Here is a 22764-nt window from a genome sequence, read left to right as displayed (position 1 = left end):
GAAACAACACAAAGCATTGCGTTTCTATGACAACTTAAAGGTACAGGAAGATGAAGGCACCAAGGAAATATTTGTGGCTTCCCATAAACAATTTGAGAAATTTAAGAAGCATAGTTCAGAGTTCATAGCAGTCACATCACAGGTGAAGCTGCAAGTGCTGACATCCAAGCTGTTGCAGAATTCCCCAGCTCAAAGCTGCAGTGAAGCAAAGGGAATGCTCTCCAAATTGGTGTTCTTTGGAGATGAAACAGGGCTTTTTGAGAAGCATTTCTTCTCAGAAACATTTTTTAAGTATTTCCCCTCAAAATCCTTTATTTCTGTCCCTCCCCCCCACACACACACACACACAAAGGTGGAGAGCGCCATCATTTAAGTTAGCCAAGGACAGTTTGATCCTGCTGCTGAGCAGAAATGCTTCAGGAAATCTGAAAGAAATGAATGCTTGTTTACCATTTTGTGACACCTTGAACCATGAAGGTTTTTCTGTACCAGAATTATTACTAATATGGAAATCCTGGGTAAAACTGGTATGCTCAAAGATGGCTTGTTATTCATTTTTATTCTGCTGTTCAGCTTTATTGTTCAGCCTGCAACAAAATTTTGAATCCAAGATTCAGTTGCTACTAGACAATGTTCCTATCCATCAGTCGTTGTTGTTGTTTTTGTTGTTGTTGTATGAATTCAAGTTGTTTCGGGCTTATGGCAACCCTAAGGCAAAACTATCATGGGGTTTTCTGGGGCTGAAAGTCTGTAACTCATCCTAGGTCACCCAGTGGGCCAAACAGGGAACCGAACCCTGATCTCCAGAGTCAGTTCTATATTTAAACCACTACATCATGCTGCCTCTCCCCATCAGTCCTTAGCAAAATTCAAACCTGCATACATGAAGAGGTGATTTCCAACTACCACCACCAAACATGATTCCATTTCTATAGCCAATGAACCAAGGCATAATATCAACATTTAAAGCTAACAGACCAGCAACAGTCAATCAAGGAATTCTGGAAAAGTTACAACATAATGAAAGCGCCAAGCATTATCAGAGATGCCTGAGAGAAAGTGACAGATCCATGCCTTAATGGCATTTGGAAGACTTTGTGTTCCAGTGTGATTTAAAAAATGTCCAGTTCAGTTGGAACCTGAGATTCCTGCAGTTAGCACTAAAATTGTGGAAATGGCTAAGGCTTTGATGCAGCTGGCATGAACAGTGTTCAGGGTTTGTTCAATAGCGGTGATGAGCCTCTAATGAAGGAAGGACTGCAAGAGTTGAATGGAGGAACAAGTGGCACAAGAGAACACAGGAGAGAGTATTAACAACAAAGATTTGTCTATTATTTGAGATTTCTCTTGCCTTAGAGGAACTGACAGAAAATGATTCTGACTTTGATCAAAGCTGTGCTCAAAAAGTTTAGACTGCCACAGTGAGATGGTACATAATAAAAGGAAAAAGGCAAGACAGACATCTCTGGATGCATTTTGGAAGTGGTCTGCAGAAAATTCAAAATAAGTTTGTTTACTTATGCAAGTCCTACATCACCTGGTTGTTTCATTTCACACATGTATATTGCTAGTTTTGAATAAAAAGTTTGCTGAACTGTGTTGAACTGCTTTTCTTTTTTACTGTGTAACTATCATTTTTTCATTCAGTTACTGTGTCTAGTACTTCATTTCTGTTATAGAAATGCCCAGGAATAAATCTACTTTATTAACTGAGGTATACCTGTAGCGGAAAAGACCCAGCACACCTACAGAACACTTGCTCCACAGATGAATCATTTATTATAACTCCAAGCAAACAGTCACCTTTTCCCAAGAAAAATATGAGTCAAGGAACAGCAAACAATGTGTTCCATTTGTGGCGGGTTTCCATCTGTAACATAGTAACTTTAAACACAATGTGCAATGTGGTTTTGAGGCCTGCAGCTGGCATCTAGCAGTTCAGTGATTTACAATGTACAATGTAAGCAATCAGGAAAATACAGCCATTCTTAAAACACCTTGCTAAAGCTCTCAATAAGCCTCTTGTTATAGTTTGCTCCAAATCTATGGAGATTGCTAATAAAAGCTCTCCCCAAATCACCAGTCATCCTGGAACACATCTTTGTGAAACCAAGTGCCACATGCCCTGTCTGTATTATAACAAGACAGGCACTTGTTAGAGCCCTGGGCCTAGAACTTGCAATATATATATATTGCAAGTCCTAGGCCCAGGGCTCTAACAAGTGCCTGCCTTGTTATCATACAGACAGGGCATGTGGCACTTGGTTTCACAAAGATGTGTGCTATATATCACCAGCATATCCTCCAATCTGATTTATGCCACTGATTGCAGGCATTTGGGGTGCCATCTTCAGAATGTGAGCAAATCAACCACATGATTCAGAACCCACAAGCCTGTGATCTTGGCTAAAAAAATTAGAATCCATGATTAGACATTTTAATTCAGAATTAAACAGTGTGATGTGTAAGAGAATTTCTGGATTCTAACACAGGGAGACCAGATGGCCTGAGTCTAGCGGGTAACATCTAACATCATCTATTCATTTTTAGAAGTCTTAATTCTATGTATTGTATGTTGTTGTTGTTGTTGTTGTTAGCTATCCTTGAGTTGACTATGTATGAGACATCTCCAAGCCCTCCTATCTTCCACTGCTCTGCTTTGACCATGTAGATTCAGGCCTGTGACCTCCCTAATTGAGTCTAGCCATCTGGCATGTTGTCTTCCTCTCTTTCTACTATCTTCTACCTTTCCTACCATTATTGTCTTTTCTAGTTAGTTGTGCCTTAGTTGTGCACGGCAGCCTCAATTTACTCATTTGGCTTTCAGGGAGAGTTCAGGCTTCATGTGTTCAAGGACCCATTTCTTTGTCTTTTTGGCTGTCCACTGTATTCTCAGCACCCTTTTCCTGTACTACATCTCAAATGAGTTGATTTTCTTTTTCTTCACTCTCCAGTTTTTACACCATGGTGATGGGGAAAACAATGGACTGGACAATTCTACAACAATGCTCTGTTGTATATCTTTACTCTTTAGGATCTTATCTAGTTCTTCCATCACTGCCCTTCCCATTCCTAATCTTCTTATTTCTTGACTGCAGTCTCCTTTCTGATCTAGTATTTGATTCTAGTACAGGGGATCTTTAACTATTTTGATTTCCTCGTTGTCTAGGTTGAATGTATGTAGATCCACTGTGGTCATTATTTTTGTTTTCTTTATGTTCAGCAGCAAACCTGCTATTGCTTCCTTGTCTTCTTCTTCTTCTTGGCTTTACTTCGCAAACAAAGCACGTTGATGACGTTGGATGTATCCTTTGAGCCTATGCAATGGATTTTTCTGGTGGAGCACAGCCTGCACAGAACTGGCCTCACCCTTTAAACCAGAGGTTCGACTGCTGAGGCCTTGAAAAGCATGGACAAGCATGGACGGAGGTCCTCGGGTTGTAGGTTTGATTAGAGTTTCCTTCTCTTAGATGGTTGACCTTACAAGGTTAGACAAGCACCATCTGCCCGAGTTTGGGATTAGAGTTTTCCTTCTCCTAGGATGGTTGCCATAAGGCTAGAGAGCCCATCCTGCCCTTTGGTGCTCTTGGTCAGACCCTTTGGTTGTGACCTGTCTGGCATGGGAGGCCCTACCGGTGGCTATTATACCACCGCCAGCATAGCTCACAACTTCATCAGGGTACGCAAGCCTCTCCCCCACACAGTCAGAGCATAGCTGGAGGGGAATAGGAGGCTGGAAGATGACAGTTAAGGAGGGAGGAGCATCTTCCTTCAGGCTATCCCTGGTGGAGCTGGGCCTGCCTGATCACTCCCTCTCAGGCCAGAAGATGACAGTTAAGGAGGGTGGAGTCTCTTCTTTCAGGCTCCTTGACCTTCCTGAGTAATTGTTTCAAGTATGTGATGTTTTCTGCTAGTATTATGGTGTCATTCACATATCTTCAATTGTTGCTGTTCCTTCCTCCTGTCTTCACTCCTCCTCCTTCTGAGCCTAAACCTGCTCTTCATATGATATTTTCTGCATACAAGTTGAACAAGTAGGGTGATAATATGCAGCCTTGCCTGAGCCCTTTGTCAATTGAAAACCATTCTGTTTTGCCATGTTTTGTTCTAACTGTTGCTCTTGTCTCAAGTATAGGTTTCTCATCAGGACTATCAAATGTAGTGGCACTCTTATGTCTTTAAGAGTGTCCCATAGCTATTTGTGATCTATGCCATCAAAGGCTTTGCTGTTGTCTATACAGCACATTATGATGTTCTTTTGGAATTCCTTGGTGCACAGCATTGACCATCATATGTTTGTATGGTGGTCCCTAGTGCCTTTGCCTTTACTGAACCCGTTTGCACCTCTGGGATTTCTCTCTCCATATATGATTGGAGTCTGTGCTGCAGAATTTTAAGCATAATTTTGTTTGCGTGGGAAATTAATGCTATAGTCATATAGTTGCTTTACTAGATTACTGCATTACACTCTTATAGTGCTGCTATTCTACTTTTACTGCTCTGGCTGCCTCCTGTTGCATTCTGGGATTTGCAATTTAAGGAGGGGCATTTAGAATTTGCAGCCAGAGAGCTCTTAGGCATCACTGAGCTACATACTCAAGAATGCAATAGGAGGCAGACAGAGCAGTAAAAGTGGAATAGCAGTGCTATAACAGTGTAGTGTGGTAATCTATGTGGTCGTTTATGTCTCCTTTTTTGTGGATGGGGATAGATAGTGAATGTTTCCAGTCTGTTGTCCACAATTTTATTTTCCATATTTGTTGTCATATTTTAGAAACACTGGAGTTGGCACTGTCAGTTTAACTGGAATATCATCTGTTCCCGTTGATTTATTCTCCCCAGTTTCTCTTATTGCAGCTTCTACCTCACTTTCTAGAATCTGTGGTTCATCTTCATATGCTTCTTCATTCCATGTGTCATTCATTTTTTTTAATCTCTTTTATATAGCTCTTCTGCAATATAAACCAACAACTTTTTATTTATTCTTGGTCTTGTAGTATATTCCTCTTCTAATCACAGAGCATCCTGGCCTTTGGTCTGAACTTCCCTTTGAGTTCCCTTATCTTCTGGAAGAGGTCTCTCATTCTTCCTTTTTTGTCATTGTACAATTACCATTTTAAGCATAGTCTATTTTTATTTGGAACAGGTAAACAAGATAGAAGCTGTAATGATTTGGCAAAATATTCAGATACAGTGCTACCTCGGGTTACGAAATTAATTCGTTCCGCGGCGCCGTTCGTAACCCGATACATTTCGCAACCCGAAAAGGCTTTCCGTTAGCGCTGGAAAGCCGCTAGCCGTGCTTCGCATTTGAATTTCACGCCGAAACGCGCCGAAATGAATTTCGTAACCCGAAAAATCTTTCGTTACCCGGAACAGTTTTTTCCAATCTAACTTTTTCGTACCCCGGAAATTTCGTAACGCGATCAATTCGTATCCCGGGGTACCACTGTATTTCTATTTTTCTAGTCACTGTAAGCTATATATGCATGCAGGCATTATTGCTTACAAAGAAAAATATCACTGCCATTTCAGAAATTATTTCATTGCGGAGCTTGGTGGTCTGTAAATATAATTGATATGTGTAACATATCCCAGAGGACATTCTCTGCAGCTGCTCCCAACTTATGGAATGGCCTGCCGGACGAGATCCGTCAAATTACCAATCTAGAGAGCTTTAAAAAAGTCATTAAGACGGATCTCTTCCAGCAAGCCTTCCCGGAATAAAATGCTCGGCCACAAATAAGATTTCCCATCCAGTGAACTCTGCCCATGATGATTTTTATTTAGCTTATTCAGTTTTAATATGTAGTTTTTAATCTTACATTGTTTAATCTTGTTTTAAGGGGGGCATTATGTATATATGGATGTATTTTAACCTGTTGTACGCCGCTTTGATTGCCTGGCAAAAAGCGGGATAGAAATTCAAAAATTATTTATTATTTTATTTAACATAGTAGCTTCAAACCCAATGTGCAATGTGGTTTTGAGGCCTGCAGCTGGCATCTAGCAGTTCAGTGATTTTTCTTTTTCATTGACACTCACCTCAAGAGGTGGAATGCTAACTGAAGAGAGTGGCAAATGAAAAGAGGGGGAGGAAGTGGATTTGGGTATGAATGAGCTCCATAGTTGGCATGTATTAACATGCATGTCCAAGGTATTGAAAAACAGAGTCATACACTTTCTCTTATGGGCAAATACATTCATATGTCCGAATACTGACTATGGCATATTAATGCAGTTAAACTGAGAAACAAACACATAGCCAGACAAAATGTCATCACACACACACCCTTGTATTTCCCTGAGAAAGTAGTTTAAAATAAGGGAAGGGTGTCTGGTCCAGGAATCAGATACACTCCAGAGAAGTCATGAGATGACCAAGGAAATATTCAGTTCCCTCACCCATTCGAGCTCCAAAGAGTCTTATGCTTGGTTGCCAGTCAGAGATTTCCTCTCTCATGCGGCCATTTGGGGCAGGAAGTGAGAGGAGATGCTGAGCCAGCAAAATGCCAACTTTACTGCTGGGCAGGAGGAATAAAAAAAAGCCTTCATAACAACCAATTCTCCTGATTTGGCAAGGACAGACTTAATTAATCGCTGTGCTCCCACTTTCTCAACTGCTTTTAAAATGTCCCAGTTTCTCTCTTCTTTCCACTTCCTCTTTCATCCTCCACTTACTTCAATTGTTGCAAATGGAATTCAAAGTACTAATAGGCTACCATCAAGTCAGAATACAGAGAAATGGACTGATGTCCAATTGGCAAGGGAGTCAATCAAGGCTGCATTTTATCTGTTAATTTGTATGATGAACATATCATATGTAAAGCAGGATTAGGCTCAGAGGAAGGAGGTCAGAAAAGTAGAGGAAATGGCATCAACAGTTTAAAATATACAGATGATACCACACTACTGAAAAATGGGCAAAAGGAGGCTTACAGTTGAACATTAAGAAAACAAAAATAATGACTACAGATTATTTACACAACTATAAAGGAGACAATGAAGACTTTGAAATAAAGGTTTTTATTTTACTTGGCTGAGCCACTAATCAAATTCAAGACCGCAGCCAAGAAATCAGGGGGAGACTAGTACTTGGAAGTCAGCTATGAAGGAACTAGACAAGATACTGAAGCGTAAAGAAATATCACTGCATACTAAAGTTACAATTGTCCATGTCAACATATTTCGTATTTCTGTGTATAGTTGTGAAAGCCGGACAGTGATGAAAGCAGAAAGGAAGAATATCCACTCATTTGAAATGTGCTGTTGGAGAAGAATTCCATGGATAATGTGGTCTGCTAAAAAAACAAGCAAATGGATACCAAGGATACCCTGTAGAAATGATGCAGTTTGACACCACTTTAGGTGCTTCAGCTCCATCCTATCGAATCCTGGGATTGGTAGCTTTGCAGTCTTTAATATTCTCTGCCAAAGAGTGCTGGTGCCTCAGAAAACTACAAACCCCAGGATTCTGTAGGGCCGAGCCATGGCAATTAAAGTGGTATCAAACTGCATTATTTCTACAGTGTAGATGCACCCCTAGAGCAAATGAAGCCTGAACTCTCCCTAGAAGTTAAGATGACTAAACTGAGACTGTTGCACTTTGGCCATGTCATCATGGGAAGACACTACTAAATAGAAAAAAACAATAATGCATGATAAGCCATTGTATTTCCTATTACCATGTATGGATGCAAGAGCTGGACAAAGTGGATAGAAAGAAAATAAATTCATCTGAAATGTGGTGCTGCAAAAGATTGCTGTGGATACCATGGACAGCCAAGAAGTCGAAAAAATGGGTACTAGAACAGATCAAATTAGAAATCACTCTGGAAGCCAAGATGATTAGACTAAGGCTGCTGTACTTTGGGCACATCATGAAAAAGCATGACTCATTGGAGAAAACAATAATGCTAGGAAAGGCAGAGGGAAGCAGAAAGACAGTCAGGCCACATGGTAGATGGGTGGACTCTGCAAAAGACAACAGCTAACAACAACAATAATTCAAGAGAAGAGGAGGAGCAGAATCTTCCCCTTCTCAGTAGGCCTAGGCAAGAGCAAACTGCTGCAGCATCTCCTAGCTTGCATGTTTTTTCCTCATCTTGCCATCTTGATCACACTCTGATGTTACTTGGCCACATATGTCCCAGTTTTCATGTGTGAAATATTGGAGGGTGTGAAGCTTCAGCCAAAGACTGTTATGATAGGGATGTAGTTGTGCCCTCGACATCATCTGTCTAGCTCTGGGGCGGAGGAATCTATTACCCATTTCTGTTGCAGATAATGACAAAAATGTGTTCATGTGATTGCAAATATACCTGCTTCAGTATGTGTATGTTCGATGTCCACCACAACATTTTGTATCCACTTGAACATGAACTACAAAATCTTTAATGCACATTTAGTTAAGCCATTTCTATAAATAAATGCCTGCAATGATATTATGTGAATCCAGATCAGGGGAAAAACGTTCTACCCTACACAATTTTTACTAGACTGGCCAACCAAACCTATCTATGTTCATCATTAGTAGCACATTGCCAGTATGAAGGGAGAAAGTACTAACTTTTTTCAGATTAAAATCTTTCCCTACCTGCTGCCTGTAAAAGAGATTCATAAGCCCTGGTGGTGCAGTGGTTAAATGCCTGTACTGCAGCCATTCACTCAAAACCACAAGGTTGCGAGTTCAAGACCAGCAAAAGGGCCCAAGCTCGACTCAGGCTTGCTTCCTTCCGAGGTTGCTAAAATGAGTACCCAGACTGTTGGGGGCAAATTAGCTTACTTGCTGTTCACCGCTATGATCTTTGGAATAGCAGTATATAAATAAAACATATTATTATTATTATTATTATTATTATTATTATTAGCAACCACATAAAGGCTTAAGTGCAAACTAGACATACTTAAGTACACATTTTCTGCAATAATATTATTGTTGATAAGCATTCTATAATGTAGGCATGTAATGTTTTCCCCATATTTCAGCTGACAGCTAAAACATACAGAGTGGAGTATGGTATTAGTTCTTAGTAAAATAAAGATTTAAATCAGCCTTTCCTGCATAACACTGTGTAGCTGGCCAAAGAAGCAATGGTGATGACCAAATGGAACAAAGAAAGTTGAGGGCATCCCCTTACCTCTGGCTGTAATTTCTTAGTTGTGCTGCTGCCGCCTGCTATGTTCTATGGTTTAGAGATAGAAATAGCTTAAGGAGAGGGGACTTAAGGTGAAAGCCTGAATTCTTAGTGGATTGCAGCCTAGAGTGCTCAGCCACTACTTGTATTATTACTTTGGTGGGTTGTGATCATAATTGGTGGGAATAGCTTTTTGTAACTTGAGCTGTGGGAATTAGTGAATGAATGGAGTGATTGATTGGAAGTGTTAGATGTTAATATAGTGTGGGGGGTAGATTTGTATGAAAACAGTTTGGGATGTTGTTAAATGAAGAGGAGGGAAGTGGTGTCCATGTCTCTAGAGATGATTGATTAATTTTTGAGCGGGTGGGAGGTTAAGTGAAGATGGAATGGGGAGAGCTAGCAATCACGTGGGGGCAAATGGACTGGAAGAATAGAAGATACAGATGGCTGTAGGATTCACTCCTTTCAACCTTACCCTCTTCCCACAGGTACACTGTGAGTGCACAGTGGAGCACTGTAGCCTAGTGGTATTAATACGTACTGGGGTGATTTGTAATAAACGCTTGTCCATCCGAGTGCAGATGAGAGACTCAACCTAATGTGTTACAAGAAAGGTGGATGAAAGATGGGATGGATCTAACATAGCTTTGCCCATTTGTATATTCAGTGAAGGACAAGTCCTGACATGAGGGCTGGGGTGTGGGGAGTTGCTGTTGTCCATGAAACTATTGTCTTGCTGACCAGCAAATCCCTTTCTGTCCAACTCAGCCCCAGACATTCAGTGGTGTTTGTGTAACACACTCTTTTTTAAAGTGGTTTTAATGGGAAATTCTTTTATATGGTGCTACTCAAAGTGGTCATATGTGGACCAGTGCCCCCACCATGAGCTATTGGATGCTGGTCTACAATAGATTTCCAGAAAAGAAAGAAAGAATTGTAGTCAGTGGGCACAAATACAGCCCAATTGTGTGTGTGGGGGGGGGGGGGGGGGAGAAGGGGAGCTCTGTTGGTCCCCTCATCAGACAGCATGAGAAGCACTGTTCTAATACAAATTGCAAGTAATCTGGGATATTATCTCCAGATGAGTGGCTGTGATGGTCTGAAGGGGGTAAGAGCCTGCTAACCAAGGTTATACAGCTCTGGAGTGGTTGCCAGGAAGCTGAGAGCCCCCCAAAGATAAAAAACAGAAGATCTCTACCTACAAACTTTCACTGAGAATACCTAGATAAAGAGAAAGAAAGCCATTGAAGTAAAACCTGTGGCTTTATGATATTGAATTTTCAATTTCCCTGCTTTGACAATTTTGAGGATAGAATGCATGCTTCAAGCCAACTTGAATTATATTATTATAGTATTAGGTGAAGTGTCTAATGAGGTATCTAATCTTTATCCTATTTTGTGGGATCAGTTCTGGTTTTCCATCCTGTGACTATGAACAAAACACCTAAATCTATTCAACCTTAAGTAACAAAACCCTTAACCCTGTATAGACTCATGTCAAATTTGTTTGATTGTGCCATAGCCTATGGAGCATCATCTCCCAAACACATAAAACACATAGTGACACTCTAATGTCACTACAAGGAACTGTGTTTAATATGGAAAAGAACAGACCAAGAGGTGACATGATGGCCATCTTCAAATATTTGAAGGGCTATCCTGTGGACAGACTATCTGGGAACATGGTGGGCCCTACTTCATTGGAGGTTTTTAGACAGAGACTATATGGCCACTTCTCAAGGGTGCTTTAGCTACAAGTTCCTGTACTGAAAGGGAGGTTAGATGGTTCTCTTCATACTTTGTGATTCTATGTGGGATTTTTGAAATGGTAAGAATAATTTTTTTAAAAAATTAAAAAAAACAAATAAGCAATAAATGACAACACAACCTCTATAACAACTCAGCTACTATGGCATTCATTCATTCATTCATTCATTCATTCATTCATTCATTCCTTTCATGTCCTCCTTTTCCTCCAAGAAATGCAGCTTAGCATACATTGCCCATCCACCATTTTATTTTGTGCCACAGGTTAGGCTAAGGAGAGTCCCAGGTCACATCATACCCATAGTCTCTGAACAACTTTGGCTGACTGATTTGTACCTGGGTCTGACCAATTGTGACTGGCCTGTTAATACTGAGGGAGGGGGAGGCACAAGAGTCTACCAACCTTGGCCCTTCTCCTTGGCCATTCCTGCTCCCAATCCATCAAGCATTGCAGTTTCATATCAATCTGCATTGTCAAAACTACTTGCCCTTCCTGCACACTTTCTCCACTGCACACCTCTTCCATTGCCCCAAGCATCTACCCCATCTCCAGAAATACATGTGCACTCTTGGAAGCCCATGGGCTCTGCCAGCTGTGCTTTACTGAGTTGAATCATGAATCAGACTATAGAAGAAAGACAAGTGAGAGGAGTAAAGGTGAAGTTGAAAGTGAAGTTGAATCAAAGAGAGCAAGTAAAGCAAGGATAACAATCAAGACTCTGGAGAAAGTGGGAAGAGAAGATCAGCAATATGGAGAGCTCTGTAGAGCAAGGATGGGGATAATCAATGTGAATAGGATTAATGGATGTTTGTGAATTTGAAGAATGTGGGATGGATGAATTTATGTAGAGTGGATAGGGAAAGTGCAGCTCACAGGCCACCAGTGCCCCCTCCCCTAAACCCACTTTTGCCACCACTGCTATGACTCCCTGGAAGACTCTTCTTCCAATTAAGCACCCAAATTCAGCAGAGACACAACAGTTTGGCTCACCCCAGCTGCTTCCCCAACCAGCATTATTATGGCTGGAAACTGGCCAAATACATGGCTATGGCGGGACATTACTTAGTGTGTTGCAAGGCACCATTGCACTGTGTGGCAGGAGATGTAAATTGACTCCCACCCTACCACCATAGTTGCCTAACCCTGGTATAAATGGTGGTGTGTATTTGTATGTGTATGTGTGCGTGAATGTGAATATGGAAAGTGTGGTCCCTCAAAAGCCTGTCTGTGAGGGAATGTGGCTCTCAGGCTGAAAAATATTCCAGCCCCCATTTCTTATTACTATACAACTGGAAAGTGTTTAAGACTTTCAAAAGGCAGATTAGAAAAACAAAACTATCCAATAGAGGCAGAATTCAAAGATACAGCCACATGTTAGTATGTAGAATCTGAGGAAGTAGACTTAAGTCTACAAAAGCTCATGCTGCCAACTTCTTTCTTTCAGTGAGTCTCAAAAGTGCTACAAGATCTCTCTGCATACTAAATCTATCCAGTGATAGATGAAAATAAAATAAGTGTTTACATAGACCAGAATATGCATGGAAAAAGAGATTTAAATAATCAGGGAAAGAGTGAACCAGCATTCCAAGAGGGAGCCTAGAAAAGGTATACTGATTGGGCTGCCTTGAGCTGCTGCGATCGAACAAGAGTGTTGGGGTGCCTCTATGGGTAGGATGACTTGATGGGGTGATGGGGGTAAACCAAACCCTGAGGGAGCTGGGAGTGGGCCTGCATACTGAGTGATACTCTCCTCCTTTTTCTGCTCCTCATTAGTGTCTCCTGAACGGAGCAGACTGTGAATGGGGCTCTGCACCCAGGTAGGTGTGCACAGTTTCCCACGGGAACATTGGGACTGTGTGTGCAGGGGCCTGTGACACACATGCAAACATACTCAAACACTGGGAGGGTTGAGAGGGTGCAGTGGGAGAGGAACTGCAGGAGGCAGAAGCCTTCCTTGGGTCAGGATGGAAGTGCCATCTGGGAGGATACAGTGGGAGTGGGGACAAAAAGAATCCCAGTTAAACAGGGTGGTGTAATAATACAAGCAACATGCAATAGCCTTTGGGGACTAATTGATTTTATTCAATATGCACATGTGTTACAATTTACATTATTTTAAATTGTTTTTACTGGGTTTATATTGCCTTGTGTTAAGTGTTAAATGGTTTAATACATGTTTGATCTTTTAAAATTATTGTTTTAAAGTGTTCTAAACTTATTTTATTATAAACCTCCTTGAGAACCTTGGAGGTAGGGTGGGATATAAACATATTAATTAGTTAATTAATTTAGGGCTGCTACAATGGGACAAAATTGTGCTGGACATTGTCTGTTGTGCATGAACCAGGAGAATGGAGGTTTGTATGTGAAAAGAATAGGAAGCAGGAGAGGTAAGACTGCTGCAAAAAGTAGAGAAGGAAGGATAATTTTGAGCCTTTCAGCAGCTATTGCCTCCAGTCTTGGTAACATGGCCCTCTTCTTTTTTGTTGCCAAGGCTCAGTTCTTAAAGATCCTTTTGTCACCAGAGGTGGAGAGCAGGCAGCCAGGGAGGCAGCTGAGAACATTTATTGGTTGGTTGGTTGGTTGGTTGGTTGGTTGGTTGGTTGGTTGGTTGGTTGGTTGGTTGGTTAAATATTTTTCTATTCTGCCTTTCCATCTGTGTATATCCTCATGGTACTGTAGCTACATAACTTGAACCATAGTCAAATAGGATATGAACAATCAAAGCAAAAGTCATCCAAATTTAAACAGAGAAACAGGCCTAGCATTCCTTTGCCTAGATGCCCTTTCATACTTAACACTTAAAGCAGTGCAATTCCAGTTTAATGGCCATAACAACACCCTAGGGTTTATAGTTTGACACCACTGGCTCTCCCTGCCAGGGGATTCTAAATGTCCCTCCCTACACAGCCAATCCCAGAATGCCATATTATGGAACCATGGCACTTACAGTGGAATTATAGCACTGTAACTATTTAGTGTAAAAGGGTCAATGGTGGATGGGCTTCAGGGGATCCATGAACTGAAGCAAAAAAAAAAATGATTTCTTTCCCCTCTTTAGTTTCCTGTCAGAACTGCCTACTCGCCGCAGCTCAGGAAACCAGTCTTCTGTAGTCAAACAGCAAAACTTTATTTCAGTAGTTCTTAAAGTTAACAGTAAGACATCTTCAGAGAGAATTACCATCATCCACAATCTCGCCCAATATTTTCACAGGCTTTACCTTGATTTGTTTACAAATGAAAACGTGGCTATACCCAACCTTGACTATCCATCTCCCTTCACACACTGTTGCTTTTGTCTACTTTCTTTTCCCAGTAGACTGCCCTGGGAAAATCATCCCACACACAACTGAGCATTCTTCAGCCAAGCTGCTATCTTCTCTTTGAACTAACAGTAAAACAGTGTAATTCCCATCACTCCCAATGATATACTTGGGTCTCTAATATAACATTTAAAACATATAAACCTTTATGCACTACATTAACCAAATTAATACAACAACAAAACACATGGCAGACTCTACCAGATTCTGACAGTCTTCTTTAGATCCTTTTTTATCATTGTGTTTAGGCACCTTTCTCCTAGAGGGGAGGCCCATAATTGTAGTCAAATTCTCAGTGTGTTCCATGAATCAAAGAAAGGTTAAGAACCACTGGTCTAGGTAGTACAAGAGGGCAGAAATTGTCATCCTTTTTTGTCCAAAATGAACAAGTGTGTACCCACCAGGGCATACCCAGCTATCCAACCCCAACTCACAGGCAATGCTCCTTCTCCCCACAGCAAACCCAAATGACTCCATTTTCAAAATGGCTACAGGAAATGACAGGACTCCCTGTTGCCATTCTGGGAGAGACTAGAAGGGAAGACATTTGGGGTAGTATGTTGTTCTGGGGTCCTTGTAGCATGGAGATACTTTGTATAATTTAAGGTGTTTGTGGGGATTTCTGCATAGTTTGGGAACAGATATTGCCTGAAAATAGTACTGACCTTTTAAAAGAAATAATAATTGGGCAGTTGGGGAACTGGCGGGCAGCTTCAGGAGCCACAAAATAGGCAGTCATGGGGCAGCACTATGCCCACCCCTATTATAGTCAATGATCTCTTTGGTTAAAGTAACCTATTATACCAAGAGCTGAGGGCACTGAGCATTTAATTGCATAGGTCCATGGTGGTGAACCTATGACACACATGCCAGAGATGGCATGCAAAACCATTTTTGTGGCATGTGAAGGGTGGGAAAGAGGAGGAACAGATGTGCGCCTTTTCCTCCTCCTTCTCGGCCATCCTGGGCTTTCAGCTGCCTCCAGCTGAAGACCCAGGAGTCTGTGGGGTCTTCCCCACCATCACAAGCCTTCAGCTGCTTCCAGAGAAGCAGCTGAAGGCCTGGGAGGGCAGGGGAAAGAAGTACTGCCCTGGAAGTCCCACACAGGAGGGCAGAATTCATGCTCCTGGAGTGTGGAAGTCCCAGCCCAGAAAGCCCATTTCCCCGAGAAGTCTAGCCCCTGGCACCGGGTAACATTGGGCATTTGGTCCCTAAAAGGTTTGCTATCACTGGTATGACTTGATCCCCTAGCAACCACTTGAGGCAATCTTAATTCACAGCAGTGGAACATTAATTAACAACAGTATCATGACAATGCTTTTTCTAAAGGGTTTTGCTTCTTGCAGTGCTCAGAAAGGTGGTAGATAATCTGTGGGAAGGCTTTTTGATATTCTTTTTCCTAGTGTTTTTTAGACAAACATGAGATGTCTGTTGTAGCTTTACTTTGTTTGTTCCAGAGACATGAGGGTGAGGAGCGAATATTATGTAACAGGGCATAAGTAGGCATGATTTCATGCTTCAGTCTCTTGTGGCTAGGAACCCAAACAGCCACTTTTTGGAGGTAGTTTGGCTATTTCTTCAGCATTTTTGGAGTGAAAATGTGCCACAATTTTAAATAAGTTGGAGAGCTCTAAAAATGTCTCAAGCTTTCCCCAGCCTTGCAGTAGCTGAACAGAGAACTTGCCACTTTTTTTTCCCCTAAAGCCAGAAATGTGGCTTAAAATTGCTTTATCTAAATAACTATTAACTTGAATCTTGTTTGCTGACTTGAGGACTGTTTGCAATATCAATTTACTGTGCAATAAATATTAGTTGTTCTCCTGTTCCTTCTGAGTTGTTGTGATTACCCTAAGGTGAGCCTATCATGAGGCTTTCCTGGCAAGATTTGTTCAGAGGAGGGGTTGCCATTGCTTCTCTCTATTGGTTTCCATGACTAAGTGGTTTCCTGTAGTCCTAATCCAACACTCAAACCACTACACCATTCTAGCACTGCAACAAATATAGTGCATATTTATCCCCCATCTGTTGCAAACAGTCTACACAACTTCTTTGCGTTGTTGGCGCATTGCATTTTCCCATTTTAAAAAAACACTGTGACTTTGTCCTGAATCCTACTGATAATCTGAACTAGAATATCAATGAGATTTACCTACATGTTGATTCACTAGTCAACAGTTGATTCAATGGAACTACTCTAGTTGGGACTAACCAATAGAATGTTACCAATGCTTCTGGTCAAATGCTTTGTTTCTTGCAAATAATTGCAAGAACACCCTGAGACTTTGTCTCTTGTCTACATACTTTCTGTTGGGTGTTTCGGGTCCTCTTTGCTCCCCCTCCTCATGCATCCTTTCTTATAGATAGTATTCGCTAGTATTAATGTTATGACGGTGTGACTTTTTCTTGTGCAGATGTCTTTATTACCTCTCTTCTAGTCTACTGAAGTGACAAGCACTAACAAAGCTACTCAGGAATGTGTGTGCTGTATGCTTAAAACTCAACCCCGATAAAGTGCAAAAGAAGAGCTGAACTTTGACCTACAGAGATCAGGCAAATTTCCATATTTATTTATTCTTATACTTTACATACTTATATATTTTCAGACTAGGACCCTGGGAGACCACTTGACCTTGAATCCCCACTTGGCCATGGAAATCTGTTGGGTTGCCTTGGAAAGGTCACACTCCCTCTCAGTGGAAGGCAATGGCAAATCCCCTCTGAACAAATCTTGTCAAGAAAACCCCATGATAGATTCACTTTAGGGTCACTGTAAGTTGGAAACTATTTGAAGGCACACAACAACAACAACATTTTCAGCCAATTCTGTCAGGCAGCTAATTATTCACAATAAGATAAACAAAAGTAAAACATTACAAAATCTGTTGGAGGATATTCTCACTATTATCTCAAGCTAATTTGGTTTATGTGTGGGTGAATGTATAACCAGGTACCAACTGTGAAGGAATACTGATCACCTTAGGCCAGAGTTGATGTTTAGTATTGTTTATGATTGTCTTCTTTCAAGGCACAGATAACAGACAGGCTTGGTTGGTGAATAAAGCACCCCTGATAAAAGGGTGGATTTATACCTAGATACTGTGAATTATTTCTGTGTCAGGGCATAGACACATGAGCAAGAAAACCTGAGACAACCAGAAACACATACTTGTGGAGCTCTGCTAAACTTTAGGCTTGGTCTTACACATTCAAAAGAAAGAGGTAGTGCAGGATTGCTCTCCAACTTTTTTTTTCAAAAAAAGTCTCTGCAAGTAAAAAGAACAAAAAAGCTAACTGTTGTGTTAACTTTCTGTGTGCAGGGATTTTTTATTTTTATTTTTTAGAGTAGAAGAACATTGAAACATTGATCTCCTCCTATAGTCTCTCTACTCTGTCAAAATTCTTACCACTTTAACCCTCACTCCTTCTTTTACATAGCAATGGTTCAGACCATCCAAACTCTAGGGAGACTAGTGCTTTGCTTAGCTCTTTAGCTTTCTCTTCAGGTACTTCTCAGAGAAAGCAATATTGCTATAGTAGAGCTAGTAAGGAAGGAAAATTGAGCATTGTTTCCCTCGGTTTTTTTTTCTTTCAGCTTGCATTAAGCTTAGCCATAGCAGCTGCTTGTACTATGTCTATTTGTATGCTTTAATGCTTCTTCCTTCCTTTGCTCTGTTATATTTTTGTAGACCTCCGGCCTCTGCCTGATGTAGCCATGACAGGGACCTGCACCCGGGAATGCACAGAGTTTGGCCACTCTGACACCTGCTGGATGCCAGGTCAGTCCTCTCCAAGCCGGCGGCCCAAGAATGCCCTCAAACTCTCCACATTTGTGCCTTATCAAGACAGAGGGAGTCAAGAGCAAGTTGGGAATGGCAGCCCCAGACTCTCAGAAGAGCGCAACACCAAAATGGCTAACCTCCGCCTGCTCCCTACGTACAGTGCCTTTTCCAACAGTAGCCATGAGCCCTGCAAGGACTCCCCCATGGAGGAAATCCCTCTCACCCAGACCTCGGACTTCCAGACAGCCACCACACCATCTTCCCAAACTGCCAAGCGGGAGATCTACCTGTGATACTGAGAGGACCATATAAAGTACCTGGAAAACACCACTGAGACCAGTGTCTGGAACTCAAAGACGAATAAAAAGAAGGGACTTTTCAAACTGTGATGCTTTATCACTCGCATTGGCAGTTCTGTGCCTGCCAGGTGAGAATGCCTTGCCCAGGCCCTGGGCACAGGAACACTTTTGTAAAGTCATTGCTCCCAGGGCAAGAGAACTGACACCAACCTGAATGACCAAGTTCTCTGTAGAGTGGTCCCTGGATGTCTGGAAAGAGAGAGGAAGTAACCTAGTGAAGAGGGCTTGGCCTCATGGCTTCAGGGCTGGGGGTGGGGGGAAGGGCTTAGTTACCAAAGGTCCACGCAGACTTGGTGGAATCCATTGGGCACAGGGCTGAGGGCACCTGGCACAGGTACAGAGGGGAAAGCTCCCTCTCTTGTTACTGTAGACTCCTGTAAATATGAATCTTAGGAATGACATTTGTGTCCTGCCTGATCAAAATAATTATTGTCCTTGATACAAAAAGACATTGAAACAAACAAAACAAAACCACAGGGAGCAATTTCTAGCTTGAACATTTCACCACACAGAAGAGCACATGGGAGCAAGCACTTCCAACCAGCCCACCCTTGCCTTCCACAGTGTAAATAAGGATGGGGTGCCAGCTGGTGAGGGGAGAAGTTTGTCTGGTCAGCAGGACTGGGAAGAAGGGCATTACAGATCTTTTAACCCCTAATCTCTTTCCAGATTTCAGCAACTCTTCCCATCAGGTGTGGAGGGAACCTTAGTGCTTATAAGTGTGGCTTTCAGTTGGCCCTCTTTTGCTCTTGCCCCATGACCATAGAGCTGGGTCAGTAGGAAAGTCAGAAGAGATTTCTGTTCATCAGGTGGTACAAGCCCCTAACTCCCTAATATCTCTTCTTCACCCAAGGCAGGGAATTCCCATGGGGTTATTGGGCCCCAGTGCCATGATTCTGGCCTTGATTTATCTGCCTGTAAGCCACCATTGCCTTTGTGAAATGGAGCTTTGACTCAGGGTTGCACAGGAGGCCAGAGGCCTCTGTATGCTGGAGTCACCCCCTCCCCTTCCTATGCCTTTAGAGCAGAGGGTCAGCCTCAAGGGCTCCAGTATTCTCTTCCAGTGCCACCAGTTTAGCCACATAGTATCGGATTGTAGGAGCCCTGTCTGATATTGTAGTTATAAAAGGGATCCATAAAAACAGCAAAACTACCCTTAGTGTGACTACTCCCAACAGAGCATTCCCAATCATGCCTTGGAAACTATCCTTGGTGTAATTAACTCCACTAGTGGGTGCCTTCACCCAGACTGGATCAAAAGACCAGTCCTGATTGGGAAAGAGTACTCTTCCTCTTCCAGCCATATTTGAGATGCTCTAATGAACTGGTTCCTAAGTCACGCTTACTGTCCTTGACTTAGCTGGGCCTGACTCCATGTCGTCTAGTGCTCATGGCAATCTCTTCCCATCAATCTGCCCACCCTGCTAGGTGGTGTTTGTGGAATTTCATCCCAGTGTGCATGGAGAATGCAAGTTCATTAGCATAGTCTCCATCCAGCCTGGGGCCTTTACCCTCAAAACAGCTGATACTTATTGGGCCCAGCACTGGCTCCTGTATACCTTGGGTGGGTGTTTTTTTCTGAAGGCCATTATGCCCTGTCCTCCTTCCTATATGTTGTCATGGATCACAGATATGTTTATAGATGTGTTGCAGAAGGTGGGCAGCTCACCTCCCTTATTTGCTGTGTCTCTGTTCAGATTTCTCAGTTGCATGGATCTGAGAAGCAGAAGAGAAAGGCAGGAATATCATTCCTTCCCTTTGTTCTACAATTATATGTGTGTTTGCTAGGTCTGACTGCCAGGCACTGTAGGAGTGGAGGGGGACAGGCTACACATTCCTCAGATCAAGAAGCCAGACCAGAATCAGAAGCTTTTTATGGCCATAGGAAACCACATTACCCCCATGTGTGATTTTTCCCTGCTGAGAAGACTGATACCCTATTAGCTTCATCTGGGGTGGGGATGATTTAACATAGTAGAAGGCAGAACGACAACTCCCCATATAGCAAGCTGCTATGTGCCATGGAATGCTAGAAGTCTGGGTACGAGAATCTGAGGCCTAGTTTTGAGATCCTTGGTAACTTACAGTACCCATGAGAGCAAAGCATTTCTTCTCCTCTTCCCCCTACACTCTTTGAGGCTCAGGACTAGTATTGCAGCAATCCACAGGGTGCAGTCAGGAGCATGATCCTGCTTATCCACTCTGGCATCAAAGGCCTTAGCTGCACAAACGTGATCTGTGATCTAGAAGGAGTTCTAAAATGACTGGTTCTCTCCATGTCTATTCAGTTGATAGCAGGCACTGATTCTGATAGATACAGGATTCTGTCAGTCCTGTCCAGGGAGGTAATGGACTTCAGCCACCCATCTCTAACCATATACTGTCCTCTAAGACACTTTAAAGTGCCACTATACGGTGTGGAGGGGGGCAGGACCCCTCTCTCGGTCTCTCTATTATTACTTCCCTACTGTCAAAGGCATAGGTGGGAGCCAGGCTTGCTGACAAGGGAATACCTGTAGTATCCAGGTAAGGTTATCACCTTTTGTTTTTAATAAAATGTTATATGGAATATAGGCTACAATTTTTTAAAAAAAAAATACTTGGATTGGTCCTGTTCAGAAATAATCATGTGGCCACTTCATGCAGAGGCAGGCTAGCTCAAGCCTGTCCCTTGCTAATGAGTGTTCCAAGGCTGGCCTCATCTGACCACTGCTACCCTCTTTGGACACTCTTGCAACAGGGCCCAGTGGAACAAAGTACATGCTTGCTCAAGCAAGCTAAGGTTGCTAATTCTCCTGCTAGCTAGGCCAATGCCAATGATTTGAGTGTCAATTATAAACTCCATTAATCTGCAGTGGTCTACCAGATGATGTTTGATATCTTGACAGGAGTTCTTCAGCTTTTTCCCCCTGGGATATGGGATAAATGTGGGTGCTGAGGGAGGGAGATGAAAGGATGAAGCCATGGTACCTGGTTTCTAAAGGAAATCTTAGACATGGGAATGTGAGAAATAACATAAAGACGGGACAAAACAGGCTTTGATAGGAGTAGTGCCATTGAGGCCCATGGTGAGGAAAATTGGCATTGCCACAGAGCATAGAGATCCCACAGGATTGGAATAGTGGGATCATCTCTTAAGGGCCATGTTTCCACCAGGGAAGCTCATTTGCACAATTTAAAGCCGGAGTTCCTATGTGCACAGGGATAGGGAATGGAGGATGGGCACGACGAAGATGTGTCCTGCCTGGCCTAGACAAGCACATTGAAGGGCAAAGGGGAATAGTTTTCAGCACTGCACTAGGACAAGCCAGGGGTAAAACCAAAGGTGGGAGGCCAGGCACAGGCCAGCTGTGTAAGATGGAGCCAAGCAACCCCTTTGTAGCTCTTCGTGTTGGTTCTATTTATACGAGATTTCAGTTCCTTGCTTGTGATGCCTTGTTTTTTGTACAGTTTTATGTACATGCAGGTGTAGCTTTTTCTAAAAGGAGAAATCCTATGGCAGAGTAAAGAGTACCCACTATTTTTCAGATGGTGACCTATGTTTAGGTACTGCCTCTCTCTCTTGCTAAGGTTGTATTGCTCTCAATGTGATGCATTTCCCTTGCACTGGGAAGGCTTTGGGCCTGGGGCTTAGTTTTCCCTTGGCACCGTGAGCACAATTGATTCCCTTGTAATCCTTTTTGTTTGGAGCCGTGAGCATGACACCTCGTGAGCCCTTTTCTGTTCTCTTCCATTCTGTTTGTTTGCTGAGCTGTCAGATGACAAACTCCACTGTAATTAGCCCTCCCAAAGCTTTACAATAAAAGTGTGAAAACCTGGCTTGACCTGATTTATTGACTGTGCTTATCAAACAGACTGAGTGTTGGCTATAATGTTTTTGAATGCAGCACTGTGTGATGTAGACAATGGGTGAGTGGAGATTTCTTTTTTTAAAAAAACAAAGAATATATGGCTATCAACTGTTCTGGTAAAATGGCTTGAGATAGTGGCATTGGGAGGGATGGTATTTCACTTTTGTCCCAGCCTCAGTTGTTCCTTCCAAGTTGAGATTTGCAGGTCAGAGAGACAGATAAAAGAGAGCCATGCTAGTCTGTTGCACCAAAAACATTAAAACGATATCTCATCCCCCCAATTTTCTTTGCAGGGCCTTCCCATCTCTGTGTGTGTGTGTGCCTTCTAGTCACCTGTTGACTCCATGGATTCCATAGGATTTTCTTTGACAAGGAATAGTCAGAGGTAGTTTTGACAGTTCCTTCCTCTGAAATACAGCCTACAACACGTGATATTTGGTGGTGGTTTCCCATCCAAATACTAACAAGGGATGATTCTGCTTAACTTTCAAGATCACACAGGATCTGGTGCCTTTAAAGTTGTTTAGACCCCCTTTCCATCTCT

General features: G+C 42.3%; 1 protein-coding gene across 10 annotated transcripts in view; it reads left to right on the top strand.

The window, feature by feature from the left end:
* Nucleotides 1-22188, top strand: part of PCDH1 (protocadherin 1) — a 150146-nt gene extending 127958 nt beyond the window's left edge. Inside the window, exons 5-6 of one of the 10 annotated variants that reach the window (XR_016280523.1) lie at nucleotides 16643-16781; nucleotides 17918-18005. Coding sequence is in view for 8 of the 10 variants with exons in the window: in XM_089516162.1 (XP_089372288.1) it covers nucleotides 17918-18303 (386 nt within the window). In the remaining 2 variants the exon portion in view is untranslated. The other 9 variants (XR_016280522.1, XM_089516168.1, XM_089516167.1 and 6 more) reach the window with 9 other exon arrangements.
* Nucleotides 22189-22764: the final 576 nt, after the last annotated feature.

The sequence above is a fragment of the Sceloporus occidentalis genome, unplaced genomic scaffold (genome assembly GCF_023333645.1).
Source record: "Sceloporus occidentalis isolate IW3139 unplaced genomic scaffold, rSceOcc1.0.p SCAF_3, whole genome shotgun sequence".
Taxonomy (NCBI): domain Eukaryota; kingdom Metazoa; phylum Chordata; class Lepidosauria; order Squamata; family Phrynosomatidae; genus Sceloporus; species Sceloporus occidentalis.
This window is presented reverse-complemented; position numbering and strand designations above follow the sequence as displayed.